The 14,871-nt window shown below is 47.6% G+C and overlaps 1 protein-coding gene across 2 annotated transcripts in view; it reads left to right on the forward strand.

Moving 5' to 3' along the window:
- CIB4 (calcium and integrin binding family member 4) overlaps positions 1-14,871 on the forward strand; it is a 48,817-nt gene that overhangs the window by 20,816 nt on the left and 13,130 nt on the right. The window contains exon 1 of one of the 2 annotated variants that reach the window (XM_058667433.1): positions 10,769-10,900. The exons of the other annotated variant lie outside the window; for it this stretch is intronic. Coding sequence (XP_058523416.1) covers positions 10,787-10,900 — 114 coding nt within the window. The 5' untranslated portion in view covers positions 10,769-10,786. Of the gene's footprint in view, positions 1-10,768; positions 10,901-14,871 lie in introns of those variants that run through there. 2 annotated transcript variants of the gene reach the window in all.

Consider the following 14,871-nt stretch of genomic DNA (forward strand, 5'->3'; position numbering starts at 1 on the left):
ATTTCTTAGCGCCAAAACAACCCAAACGTGAACTCTTGTTTGCAATTTTTTTTTTAACTGTCCTTATCGTTAGGCAAGCTTCACTTTACCACACCAGAGACACATGCAGACACAATTGTATTCTGGATTTTTTCCCCATTAGGGATAAATGATTTCTCATGTCTGTGTAATTATCATGTTAATGGTTACATAATTGCATTGAGTTCTGATTTACTAAAGCATGTCCTCATTGCTGGACCTTCACATCGCTGCCAGGCGGTTATTTATTTTTTTTTGCTACTATAAATAATTTTGCAATAAACATCCTCATGTTTTATTTTCTTCTCTCTCTCTCTCTCCCTTTTATTTATTTGTTTTTTGGAATGATTTTCTCAGTTTGGACATCTAGTTTCACTGTGCAGACATAAGAGTGCGAGAGCTGTCCACATGAAGAATTTGAACCATTGCAGTGATAGGTAGGGGCAGATACTTGGCTGGGATGTTGGGCTATCAGTCGGGATTTCTGCACCCCTTGTCAGGGCAGCACAGGATGGCTCAAGGACTTGACTGAGTTGCTGGCTACCAGCTTGAGGCTGTTCTTGCCTGCTGCCTTCAGTGGGGCTGAGCCTGTCTGGCCCTTGCAGGTGTTGAGGAATAAACAGGTGAACAGCAGCTCACTGTGTCTGCCTGCCTACCCTGAATATGTAGCCATGCATACAGATGCACAAAATGAAGCAACTGGCCTTCTAAATGAAGATACGGGACCCTGTCACATGTCACCAGAGAGCATCCTGCAAGCTGGTGTGACTGCTAAGGTGCCTTCTCAGTAGGCAGCTGGATGGGCATGGCCCAGTACTTTTCCTCTGTGAAGGTGTCTGACTACAATGTCTGCAGGTGTGCCACACTGACAGGTCATGGTGCTGCTGGCACTGCATCCCCAGTGGGGTCAGATTCCCAACATCTGCTACAGACCTGGTGAGGCCTGGCTGGTGCCGTTCTGGAGGGTGTGGGAGCAGAGGATTCCACAGCATTTCTGTGACAGCTCCTGGCCACCCCATCTAAGAGCAGGATTCACATGTCCCTCTTTTCGTCTTGCACTCCAGGAGCTGGCATCATCATCTGCCATGAACTTGGTCCCTGGCTGTCGGCCTGGGGGGAACCGAATGCAGCCTTGTGCATTTTTCCCTAGTGTGGTGCTGGGGCTTTCTGGAGCGTGTCCCCCACAGAGAGCCCAGGTGGAGCTCCTTGGTTTTTTGAGTGTGTGTGGTAGATTTAATGACCTTCACTGCTTGGATATGGTAAGGGGTAGATGAAGAAACACATGTGCACGTGCTGTGTTTGAATGCCATTTGGCTCGTGCAGACATTCAGGTCCTACATTCACAGGTGCTAAAGGAGAGAAAAGTTCATCCAGTATGGCACTTAGATGTCAGATGAGAAGCCTTGTGTCCCTGAGTTCTTGAAAGGAAGGACCTGCATGGGGTTATCCAGCCTCTGCTTTTCCTGGCTCACAGGGTGCCACTCTCCCCAACCCAGGCTCTGCCATAACCACCTGCTGTTCTTATCAGAAGCCAACCCATAGAGCTGTCCAATCTTGAGCTTGAAACTGGGAGCCAAAATAAACCTTTTATGTCTAGGCTGCCTCCACTTTTTGCTAGGAAAAGCTGAAGAATATGACATGGTTGATGTAGCACTTGATCTCTGGTGTGGGTTTCATGAGTACCAACCTCCTTCTTTGTACCCTGTGGTGCCTACAGTCCTGAGACGACAGCAGGTACTTAATAAATGCCTGGGTAGTGAAGAGTCGTGACTGGCTCCCTGGGTCCTTAGCAGTCAAGGACAACCTGCTGCTGCTGAGGCCATGTCCCTAGGATACAATAGGCAGAGCATCACGGAAAGTAAGGGATTGGAAGTTCTTATCATCTGAAATGTCAGGTGTTGGGACAATAAAGTCCACTGACATGGCTTACGTTCGGATTTTCCAGGGACTTCCAGAGCCTCTTAATGTCCTAGAAAGAGTGACCACAGCATGAAGGGTGGTGGAGTATGAGACCTTTTATGTTTATATCCATTGAAATGAAGTGAGGGGCCTCCAATGCGCTGATCAAAGACGAGCCAAGGCCATGATGCACAGGTCTGCATCCCACAGAGTCCCCAGGGGAGTGTGGTTCCCAGGGTGTCCTGGGACCCTTGGTCCCTGAACAGCTGCAAAGCAGCTTTGCCACCCCGTCCAGAACCTCCAACTGGGCACAAACAGGAAAACAGCATGTAAACAGCCTTGGGGCCGGATGGCTCCCACGAGAAGCAGTGGAGCCTATGTTCTGGGCGGTTTCTAGGTACCCAGTGCCCTGTGACCTGGGATGACTGACCACCTGCCCACTGCTCCAGCCTGAGTGCCTGCCACTGGCGACATGGCTTCCAATTTAAAGGGGCTTTCTAGGAGACCTTATTTGCCTTTCCTGCTGCAAAGGCTATAAACTGTCCACCAGCTCCTTTTTGGGGTGCTGCTGCCACAGCCAGGAGCCCTGGAGCTCCCTACCTCTCCCCACCCCCAACTCCACCGCTCCAATTCAGGTGGGAGAGGCTGGGAGGGGCAGTCAGGGAGGGTCTTGGGAAGAATTCCCTGGGGGAGATGGGGTACCTGCCTCTTCTCCTTCACAACCTCCAGCCCTCTGCCTCTGTCAGTGCATCCTGCCAGTCCCCCACCTGCCTCCCCTCGCTACCCCAGCATCCCTCCTCTCACCCAGGGCCCCTCAGAGCAGAGATTGGTCCCTGGCTCCACCCTCCCTGGGCACCATGGCAGCTTTGCCCTTTCTCCTCCTGCTGGTCTCTCTGTAACTCAGTCTAGTGGTGGAGCTGTGGCATTGAACTTCAGAGCCATTCATTCACCAGCAGCCTTTTATTTGCCGCTCTGGGACAAGTGGTTTTTGTCAGAAAGGCTGAGACGGTGAATGGAAACATTCCCAAAATAAATCTGGCAGCAATTGAGGGCGAAGGAAAAGAGAAGAGTGTGAAAAGATGCATGTGAAGGGGAGCCTGTTGGCTGTGAGGGGGAGGGGCGAGCAGCAGGTATGCACAGGTGGGCTGTAGTCCGGGAAGCCAGTGGGGCCAGGGGCAGGAAGGAAGGCTTGGTGGAGTTGGGGACAGGCTGTCTGTGCCACTTGTCACTTCTCCAGCTCCTGCTGGCGGGGGGAGCACTCTAGCCTGGTGCACAGGGGGCTAGCCTGTGGAGTCAACTGACAGCATCTAGGGCTGTGAGGCGACTGGCTACTTCATGTCATATAAGAGCTGGCCACATGAGCAGCACCTGACAGGCAGCTGAGACACAGAGTCTGGGGCTCCCGGGAGGGGCTGTCTCCAAGATGGGATCAGGAGTATGAGTGGGGTCTCGGCTCTCTGCAGGTCTCCGCACTTCTTTGTCTCCCACACAGTGAGCATCAAATATATTAGTCAAAGTCAGCAACTGACCCCAAGGAGCCAAGCCCAGCAGGCATGTAGAGGCTGGGCAGTGAGACTCCCCAGGCAATGGCTTCTTCCCTTGGGAGCTCAAAATGTACAGCCCTTGGGCCTGGAGCAATGACTCAGTTAGCTAAATCCTCCCCTTGCAAGTGCCGGGATCCCATTTGGGTGCCTGTTCAGGTCCCGCTGCTCCACTTCCCATCCAGTTCCCTGACTGGTCTGGGAAAGCAGTAGAGGATGACCCAAAGCTTTGGGACCCTATACCCATGTGAAAGACCCAGAAGAAGCTCCAGGCTCTTGACCTCAGATTGGCTCAGCTCCAGCTGTTAGGTAGCCATTTGGAGAGTGAACCAGCCATCAGAAGATCTTTCCTTGTGTCTCCTTCTCTCTGTATATCTGCCTTTCCAATAAAGTGACCCTGACAGAAGGCAGGGGACATGGGGAGGGGTCATCAATGGAGCTCCCATTCCCTGGGCTATCAGTGACAAGTGTTTTGCAAATATGATATTCCTTGCTTTGCAAGAAATCCCTTCAACCAAGTATGAATTTTCTCATGGTATCTAGATGGGGAAATGGAGGCTCCACCATTCCCAGAGTCTCACAGCTTGGTTTTGTTGCTCTTATTACTCAGGAACTTGAATGTTGTGTAATTTGTTGTACACTACGGTGAAGTAGACCTTCAGTTGTTCAAAAGACAGCTTAGGGCTGGTGTCGGGGTAAACAGGGTTAAGCCACTGCCTGTGAGGCTCCAATCCCACGTAGGCACTGGTTCGAGTCCTGGCTGCTCTGCTGCTGATCCAGCTCCCTGCTAATGTGCCTTGGAAAGCAGCAGAAGGTAGCACAAGTGTTTGGGTCCTGAATCTGTGACATGAAGCTCCAGGATCTTGGCTTCAGCTGTCCCCTCTTTGGCTGTTGTGGTCAATTGCAGAATGAACTAGTAGATGAAAGATTTTCTCTCTCTCAACTCTTCTTTCTGTAAATCTTTCAAATTAATTAAATAAATAAAAGCATTTCATTAGAAGATGATGAAGGGGCAGGCATTTCATCTAGCAATTATGGCACCAGTAAGACACCTGCATCCCACATCAGAATACAGAGGTTCAAAATCTAGTTCTGGCTTCTGATAACAACTTTCTGCCAATGCAGACCCCGAGAGCCAGTGGTGGTGGCTCAAGTGATTGAGTTCATGCTACCCATGTTGGAACCTAGATTGTGTACTTAGCTCCTGGCTCTGGCCCAACCTCAGATGTTATTGGTGTTTAGAGGGTAAACTAGTGGAGGACATGTCCTCTCTCTCTCTCTCTCTTCCTTCCCTCTCTTTGTATCTTAAATAAATACAAATTAAACATTTTTGAAACCCATGCATTCAAGAGGATCTTCCAAAAGATCATGGGAAGTATATATTATGAAAAAAAATTGGGCATGGATGTCAACATTTTTTTTCACATCCAAAATAAACATCATTTAATTGCATTTTTCCATGAACATTTTGAAGCCCCATGCAAATGTTGATAAACAATTAAGGAAACAATTGATTTTTGGATTCTATTTCTTTTTTTTCTTTTTACTTACACAAGTTGTATTCTTTAAAATAAAAATGGGATTTAAAGGCCCAGTCAAAAGCTACAAGACAGCAAAAACCATGTGACCATCTAATGCAATGCTATACTCGCTTTATAGAGTCAGTCTGACCCAGAGCCCCTGTAAGGATACCCCCTTGCTCCAAACAATGGGCAGCTCCCCCCAGCTCAGGTCTACCATCCCCTGAAGTCCACCCAGGAGAGGCCATGGCAGATGCCTCTTCTGGAAGCATCCTCAGGGCAGCAGCAGGTGCTGTGGGCCTGGTTTCTGGGGAGACACTGGCCTTGGATGATTTGAGCCCTGCTCGGGCCACCTGGTCACAGGTTTCATATTTCTCATTGATAATTGCCTTTCTCTCCCCTTTGCTGCATTAGCAATCCATCTCCAGCTGCTGGCATCCTTGGCAGATCCCTGCCAGCCCATCTGTCATTAGGAGATGGCTCCTAGCAGCTTCTCTGTTAGATGTCAGGAAGGTTGGTACTTGTCAGTTTGCACAGTCATCTCTGCTTAGCCACAGGACCGAAGTTACCTGTGGGCTACAGGAGGCTGAGAACAGTGAATGAAACATTCCCCAGATGAGCAGTTCTGCATCCCGTGAGGATATCTCACGCTGTCCTGCTCAGCGTGTGAGGCAGCCCTGGGTCCAACATTTCTACCCTGTATCGATACCCACCTGCCCATTGCTTCGTGGCCATCTTGGTTGTCAGACCAACTCATAAAACCAATGCTACTTGACTTCCATGCTTCTAGGCTGCCTGTGTGTGAAGAGGCCCCCGTGGAAGCCCTAGCTGAGTTTCATGGATGGCAGAGGTAACTTCTCCATCAGGCCATAGGCCCCGGGACCTGTTTAGGACCTGGTGCCAAGTTACTCCCACATAGACATTTGCTGCCAAGGCTGGAAATTCGAATTCTCAGCTTTGGTTCCCATATTTCTCAGCTGAAGAACCAGCATGCTGGTCCCTTCCCTGAGTGACTCTCTGCCCCACTTGGGACTCAGGGCCCTGCTTCCAACCCTGTCGTTTCTGTGTATGTTGAGGAATGCAACTTTGAGACATTTTATAGGAGAAAAAAATGAAACACCCAAGAAAGCAAACAGTACCAACACAGAAAGAGTATTGGACTAGAAGACTGAGTGCAGACTTTTCTCCAGCAAGATGCCTTCCTTCCTCTGACTTGACTGTCTTCCTTCTGGACAACAGAGTGGTGATAGCTTTCCTGTCCCTTGCAGTCTTACCCAGTGCCTTGCACACAGTAGGCTCTCCGCTGCCTTAGGTTTGTGAATTGACTGACAGACACCTGCCTAACATCGCCACCTAGTGGTAGAGCTGTTCTTATGCAGAAGGGCTAGTAATTGCTCCTGAATGAAGGGGTGGTGGGTGCAAGGAGGCATCCCACAGCCACCTCTGGCATTCAAGCCACTGCCCCCAGCGACAAGCTCTGGCCTTTCCTAGGAGCAGCCACTCCCAGGAATGCTGGCAGCCCAGGGACACAAGGTGAGTGAGGGTTACACCAGCCCCCAGTCTTGCAAATCTTTCCCCATAGCTGTGTCCCACCCCAGGGCTAAAGGATGTTTCTCTTTTTGTCTTGAATAAACACGTGAGACTTTTATCCTCTCCTTACATAAGCATTTGGTGCTTCGACTTTCCTGTACCTGCTGCTGTCACCATAAATTCTCGTGCAGTGTTTTTCATTTTTTTCCAGTTAAACTTATTTTTCAGTGTCTTCTCATGACTTTCAGCTGGAGGTTTGTCCAAAGATCTTTCCGTCACTTATTTCTGACTTACTGTCATGGGGGTCAGAGAACATATTTTGTATGATTTAAATCCTCTTAAATATGAGTAGGGTGTACCTTGGTAAACATTCCAAGTGTGCTTGGAAATAAAATGTGTTAAGAGCAACACTCTATAAAATGTCCATTAGGTACAGTTGGTAGTCTTTTAAAATGTTTTATATCTTAATGGTTTGGGCCGAAGTCCACTTATTCTATCAGTCTACTATCACTGTGGATTTGTTCTCTGAAAATGATGTAATGTAGGGAAAGGGTCTCAAGTTTTCTCACACCATTGTCATTTCTCTTGTTTTTCACCACTCTGTGTGGATCAGGTTTCCTTGGATGTGTTTTTGTTGTTGTTTCTCTGGTCTGCCGTGGCTGACTTCTCCCAGCTTTTGTTTGGAGAACAGAAATCTTTTGTCTTTGAGTTTGAAAGCTATTTTCGCTGGGTATAGAACAATAGGAGAAGCCCTTCTTGCAGGCAGCAGGTTGCTGCCATGGTCTGCTCGATTCATCTGCTTCTAGCGTTGTGTTCTTGTGTTCAGCACTGCCCTTCCTTTGGGTGTGTTTTTCACCCTCCTTCTCCTTCTTCCTGGGTCTTCTTATCAATTGGGTGACATGTGACCTGATCTGGTTTTCTCCAAGTTTGCTCTGCAATGGCATCCATTGGAGTGTCATGAATGTCTGTCTGTGGTTTTCATATCGTGCATTCCTCCACCTTCTAGAACACTGAGGGCATCCTTCTCAACTATGTCATCAATATTAAAAACAAAATGAAAACAACACGGAGTGTCATTGTGGAGATTGCCTTACTATTTGTTGCATTGTTCCATCAGTTTTTGTTGTTAACTGATAACACACATTATTTTCCTACCTCTTCGTAAGACTGGCACTTTGTTGTTTTTGTTAGAGGCTAATAACCATTGTACATTTTATATCTTGAGGTGCTTAATTTTGTTGTATGAAGCTACATTTCTTGGATTTTGTTCTTAGGTGTAGTTTTGTTACCATGATCATTTCATCCTTGCAAGATTTGCCTTTATGACTTATTAAGGTTGTGTTTACCTTTAATCTGGCTTTTTGTGATATCAGTATCTTTCATAACTGTAGTTCATTTATCAATACTGGTGTTAAGACTGGAGTGACATGAACACCATGATAAACTTAGGAGTTCACCAGTTTCTGGGAATGTCCTTTATCCCCTTCAGCTCTCCCTCCCCCTCACCTTCAGCCATCACGTGTCTTTAGTCTCCTCTAATCCCTGATAGTTTATCAAGCTTATCTTTCCTGAATTTCTGGAAAGCACTGGCTAGGTATTTTGATAAGATAATCCTCAATTTGTTTCTGCCCGTGACAGTGGGGTCACAGACTTGTATGAAGACCGTCACAGAGGCAAAGTGTCCTTGTCATCCCACCTCATCGACATGCCTCATTGCTGGTGACTTTCACCTGGACTGCGTGGTTAAGGTGACAGTGAAACCATGTGTGCTAAGCCACATGTACCACACCTCAGCACCCATGTCTGAATCTACCATTCTGATCCATGGCCAAAGACCTATGAGCTCATATTGATGTCATGGAGGAATCTAGTGCTACAACTGACCTTCCCTTCCTAGACTATCTGTGACCTGCTATTTGGTTACCTGTTGGTTCACATAGTCTCAGAATTGTTCAATCATACCTCTATAAGAAGCAAGCTTGTTAGGACCAGTGCTCTAGTGTGGCAGGTAATTTGCCTTCCACATGGACACAGGGCTGAATTCCAGTTGCTCCACTTCTGACTCAGCTTCCTGGGTATACATCCAGGAAGGCAATGGAGGGTGGGCCATGTGCTTGGGCTCTAGCACCCATGTGTGAGAGTCAGACGACGCTCCTTGCTCCTGGCTTGGGTGTGGCCCAGCTAGGTCATTGCAGTCATTTAGAGAGTGAACCAGTAGATGGAAGATCTCTCTATCTGTCCTTTTTTCTCTGTCATGCTACTTTTCAAATAAACAAAGTAAATCTTAAAATAATAAATAAAAGCTTATCACCTATAGTGTTTACTCATTATCCTTTAGACTGAAAGTACCTAATCTTGAAGTACCCTGTTTCTTAAAATTACTTGAAGTTTTGTCACAGGTTTGTAATGCCATTGAATTTGTTGCCATCTGCAGTCCTTCCTGGTTTTCAAGCATCTTGCCTTTGTTGTTGTTTTGCTTTTATCATTTTCTTTCCTGTGATTCTTTTTTTAAAGATTTATTGATTTATTTATATTAGAAAGGTTGATACACAGAGAGGAGGAGATACGGAGAGAAAGATTCCCCCATCCATATGGCCATAATGGCTGGAGCCGAGCCAGTCCGAAGCCAGGAGCCTCTTCTGGGTCTCCCATGTATGTACAGGGTCTCAAGGTTTTGGACCATCCTCCACTGCTTTCCCAAGCCACAAGCCTGGAGCCGGATGGGAAGCAGAGCATCTGGGACACAAACTGGTGCCCATATGGGATCCTGGTGCATGCAAGGCGAGGATTTAGCTGTTAGACTATCACATCAAGCCCTTTTCCTGTGATCCTAAGCTTTTTGCACATTGTTGAAGAACTTTTGCCACCAAGTTGTGAAGACATCCTCCTGTGAAACTTGTCTGTTTGCAACACCGGCTGTCCATGTTAGATTAGTGATGAATTTGGAAACAGAAACTACAGTGTGTTGATAATAAAAACAGTGCTGGTCCTGCTAGGGCACTTTGTTCACAGCGTGAGGGTGGGACTCACACCTGTGTGGGTCTCCACGGGACCCAACTGCCCCAGAAACTGTTCCTCCCCATCACTGCACCTGTCAGTCCAACTTTGTCTTAAGTCAGGTGGCTGTGGCCATTTAACCCTTTGGATTGTGGCCATGGACCTGCTTGACTGTCCGTGCCCCAACGCCTCACTGGACTCTTCCAGAGCTTGGCGTGGCTCTCCGTCTTTGTGGTGACTGTTCGTCCACTTCAGTCTTTGCTGGAATTGCTGGGGCTACTCTCCACACTGTGCATTTCCAGGTGAAGTTTAATGTGAGCATCTCCACGTCCCCATACACAGTGGCTGCAAGACTTTAGCTACAGCTGTGGCCACCCGTGGCTCTTTTTTGGGAAGAATCAACTGCTTAGTAACTGAGCTTTCCAGTTCACAGACAGGTATCCCAGGTGCAGGGGGATGCTTGACACAAAAAGCAGTCAAGCACAGGTGATCTGGGGGCATCCCACCTCACAGGACACGGGGTCTGCCCAACCAGCCTTGCCCAATCGTGAGGGGTCTCTCAGGCACTACGACCCTCCATGACAGCCCACTCTAGGAAACTGAGGTAACTCCTCAAGACTAACAGATGTCCCATCACTCATGTGCCGCTCCTAGCACACACCTCCAGCTTCTTCCTTCAACTACAATTAACGACATCATTTTCATAAAAACTGACAGTTAAGTACAGTGACCAAAACCCGAATCTGACTCAAAGTTTATGCCAGAAGTGAACAGCATTCCATTAGCAATGAAAAACTGTAAACCAAGTAACGCTGCAATGCTGTTTCAAAAGGATGAGGTCTCAAACCTCACCATATCACGGATGTCATTTTTTGAATCACTAGCATATTTTTGTGTGGATTTTTTCCAGTCTCTGTAAAAAGCTCTTTTTTGACGAGGCACTTGTTGCAGGCATAGTAAGGAGATATTTTTAAGCTTAGTCCAAATATTTTCCCTCTGACTTTCATGTTCAAATCAAATCTCTTGTTCAATAACTTCAAGAAAGATCTTCTAAAAATAAATAAATAAATACTTTCAGCACTCTGGCAGGGCCCACAGTGTTTTTATTGTCAACACACTGCAGTTTCTGTTTCCAAAAACCCCTCCAGCGTGTGGGGTTTATTTTCATCATCTGGGGTTGTATTACGCATGCTCGGAGATGGCACTACGTGCTACCTGCGTAAATTTCCACGCTGATGTGTTTATGTTCCCTCTGTTGAGAGCGCCCTCGAGCAACAGGACATGTTGTTCTGGAAATGGAAGCATCGCTGCGACAGTGGTCACTTCCTTCCTCCGTTGCACGAGAACAATTTAAGATCTAAGCAAGACCATAACGCGCCGGATAGGCCCCCGGAGGTACTGGTTCACATTTCCGATCATTCACATGATGGCTCTCAAAGTCTGGAGCCCACAGCACCGCTCCCGTGGTTGCAAGGGCATGGAGGGGGTTTCTTCTGCTGCTGCCCCTTTCTGGCTGACCTTTTCGACTATTCAGGTCCGGGCTGCAGGCGACCGGAGGGCAGGAGCTCAGCTGGCAATGGAGCTCGGGGTAGACAGCAGGGACAGGTACAGCGGCTGCACCTCAGGGAGCTTAGAAGCTCCTCCCCTAGCACCCCGGACTCACTGAGACACCTCGACATAAGGTTCCTTCGGCCTGAACTGTCCACAGGGCAGGTAATGAAACAAGGTGCCTGAGCTTAAAGGAAGCTGTCACTTGTGGAAACGGAGACAGACCTGGGTCTCTCTCCTAACAGGGGTCACCAGGCATGTGAGAAAGATGCACCTGCTGCCTGCTTGGCTCAAGGGTCCAGATACAGTGCAGATGACCAGCCTGGGGTCTACTCTGTGCCCTCTCAGAACAGTGCTCCCTGCTCTGGCTCTTCCTCCCTCCCACACCTGACTTTGTGCCCCTCTCTGTCCTGGCTTCTCCTTCCTGCAGCAGGTCCTCCTCCAGCACACGCACCTTCTGAGTGACGCAGTCACTGCCAGCCACTCACCAAGGACTCTTGGACCACAGGCCACTTTTCTGACTTCAGTCTGGATCCTACTTTTGCATGTTGGGACGAGAAACGGTGTTTCTGTTAAAATCAGAACTTCTAAAGCATCCATTTCCAGAGTTTTCCATATTTAAAAATATGTGTTTATTTGGAAGTCAGTGTCAGGAAGCGAGAGAGAGAGAGAAATCTTCTTCAATCCACTGCTTCACGCCCCAGGTAGCCACAATAGCCCTGGTTGGGCCAGGCCAAAGCCTACAGGCCGGAGCCAGGTCTCTAGGTGGGTGGTAGGGCTCCAAGCACCTGGGCCTTCTGCCACTGCGCTTCCCATGGCAGCAGCAGGGAGCTGGATTGAAAGTGGAGCAGCAGGCCCCCAAAGCAGTGCCTATAGGGATGCCAGCCTCACAGATGACAGCTTTACCCATGACATCACACGAGCCCCAGGTTTTCCACACTTTAGTGGTCACGTGCTTGGCTTCCCTTCCAGCTATCCATGCGAGATGTTTATTTGGTGCTAGGCACTATCATAGGAACAGCGAGGGTCACACTCAGGAGCCCCATGTCCTGGCCTGCCTTGTTCACTCACTGGGTGGGCCCCATTTCCACATCTGTAAGGGAAGGTCTGGATGGTAAGTCTCCTATCACAGACATTTAGACAAAAACTATGCACAGATTTCAAGGCTTTTGGCACCAAAAGAAGTTTATTTTTTAATTCCATTTTCTACACACTTCCAGAACAAAGCTTCTTTGTTTTGCTGTTTGTTGGTTGCACATAATGGCTAATAATTTGTAAAGGAAACAAGTGTGGTTTGAGTAGGCTTCATTATTCATTGAAATCTTGCTTTACCACAATGAAATCGAGCCAATCAGAGCCCTGGTTCTAGTTCGGTTTACATTTTAAATATTTAATTGACACAGAATTGTACATATTCATGGGGTACAACCAGTTTCGTTTCCTTTTAATAGCTATCATAGCTGATCTGAAGAGAAGAAATGTTTCATGGGTTTATGTATTAAGTCATGGTTTTCATTTCTAACCTCATCTATCAATGAAGAGACTTTTTTTCTGAAAGTAAGCTAGGAATTGTCTGACTGTCATTGTGTTAGTCATTGACTCTTAGGAGCTAATTGGAAAATATTGCAGTTTTAAATTTAATAAATGGATTCGAATCCACCAACCCTCTTTATTGGGCAATTTTCAAAATAGCTAGGAAAAATATGATTCTAATATTTTCCAGGGATGCAGAGGTAAGCATTTTGGTGGTGATAGCACTTATTTTTAACAGCAAAATCCCATTTTCAACCTATTCTCTCCAAAGTGGGAGTTTCTTTGGAAAAGCAATAAGGCTGAAATGAGTCACCTTTACTTTGAAGAAGCAAGTGCATGTAAGTTTATTCGTTGGTGACTTTCTGCTAGGTAGCAAGCCACCCACAGCCACTTGTCATTCTAAAAGGTCAGCGAATTTCCTTTTCTGAGCAAGAAAACATACAGCTCATCATTGGGCCAGATGATTTTTTTCAGGCACCTTAGCCAGGAGATAACCAGCCCAAAAAGGACTCAAAAGAGTCCCAGAATCACTTCCCACCTGAGCACAGAGCATCCTATGTCCTACTAGATTTTAAAGTCTGTTAATTTATTTCTCTGGAAGGCAGAGAGAGAGAGAGAGAGAGAGAGAGATACTCTCTTACTCCCTGGTTCACTCCCCACATGCCCACAAAAGCTAAAACTAGGCACCAGGAATTCAACCCAGGCCTTCCAAATTGGTGGCAGGGACCCAACTACTTGAGCCATTAGCTGCTCCTTCCTAGGTGCCATATTAGCAGGAAGCTCACATTGGACGTGGAGCTGGGAAAGATGGGACACAAGTGTCTCATGTGGTGTCTTAAGAGCTGCAAAGAATTTTTTTTTCAGTGAACCTCATCAGTGTGTCCTCTCGCACTCTGTTCTTATAGATTCACCTTGTGGGCTGCAGCAGCCCTGAAGAGATCTTACAAGGAGTTAGTGTTGTAGTTGGAATGTGATCGGGCCCCTGAGCCTATTCAGGGCTTACCTTAAGGGTACTCTGCAGGTAGAAACACCATCCAACTGTGGGGACCAGAGGGTGTGTGGTGGGTGTGCCTTGGAAGGTGGTTCTAGCGAAAAGGTGGGTTCTAGTACCTGAGCTATGCCTCTGTGTTCTTCCAGTCTTGGACTTGAATCACCACAACCAAGAGCTCAAGCCACCTTTCCTCCTAGGAACGGTGGCTGGTTGCCTTGGACGTTTTGTGGCAATGAACATGAGTCAGCTGAGACCAGTGGTGCTCCTGTGTCTGTGCCAGCACCCTGCCCACCAGCATCTCCAGGCCCTGGGGCAGCTTCTCCCTCCTATGCTGACACTCACTTGTCCCCATTCCTGGTGCATGAAATCACTTATGGCTCAGTCTCTGTGACCTTTGCCTTGAGTGGCAGGCAGGACTGTAGTGCTCCATGTATTTCACATGGAATGTGACAAGGCCATGTTGGGAACATCAGCCCTTCACTGTCAAGCCGGACTTTGACAGCCTGGAGTCTGTTCTAGTGCTCATTTCCAGCTGCCTTTGGCAATATATATATTTTTTTAAGATTTATTTTATTTTTATTACAAAGTCAGATATACTGAGAGGAGGAGAGACAGAGAGGAAGTGGAGCTGCCGGGATTAGAACCAGCAGCCATATGGGATCAAGGCGAGGACATTAGCCACTAGGCCATGCTGCCGAGCCCGGCAATATATTTTTTTAAACGTCTTCCCATGTTCTCATTGTGACATGCTGTGTGTTCTATGCTTGTGACCACAGTTACCATGCCAGCTGCCCCATTTCCAATCTTGCTAAGACATGGAGCATATGTGTGTTAAAATGAAAAGGGTGTGTGTGTGTGTGTGTGTGTGTGTGTGTGTGTGTTTGTGCACGCGCGCGCGCAGATAAGAGTCACGCGATACGAGTCTGCTACCAGGCCCATATCCAAGGTTCTTATGCCATGAGACAGTGAGGAACAGAAAGCATGCTAGCCGAGTTGAATGATGACAGTACACCTGACAGTGTACCTGGGCAGGCGTCTTGGCAGAGAACTCAGTGCCCAGGCTGCATTCACTGGGGCAAGGGCCCATCGTTTCTCCTTACTCCCACTCCTGGGTGGCAAGCTTTCTGGGAATGGAATCCATGAAATTGTTCCTAGTACTTAATGGATATAGTGTTACTGGGCTCCTCACCAACTTCTCCCCGCCCCACGAACTGCCCTAGTGCAAGGCTGAGAAAATTTCCCCAGGCTGCCTACCTAAGTGAATCAGTGGACTTGATCAGACTTTAAAAAAAAA

The sequence above is a fragment of the Ochotona princeps genome, chromosome 8, assembly GCF_030435755.1.
Source record: "Ochotona princeps isolate mOchPri1 chromosome 8, mOchPri1.hap1, whole genome shotgun sequence".
NCBI classification, from domain to species: domain Eukaryota; kingdom Metazoa; phylum Chordata; class Mammalia; order Lagomorpha; family Ochotonidae; genus Ochotona; species Ochotona princeps.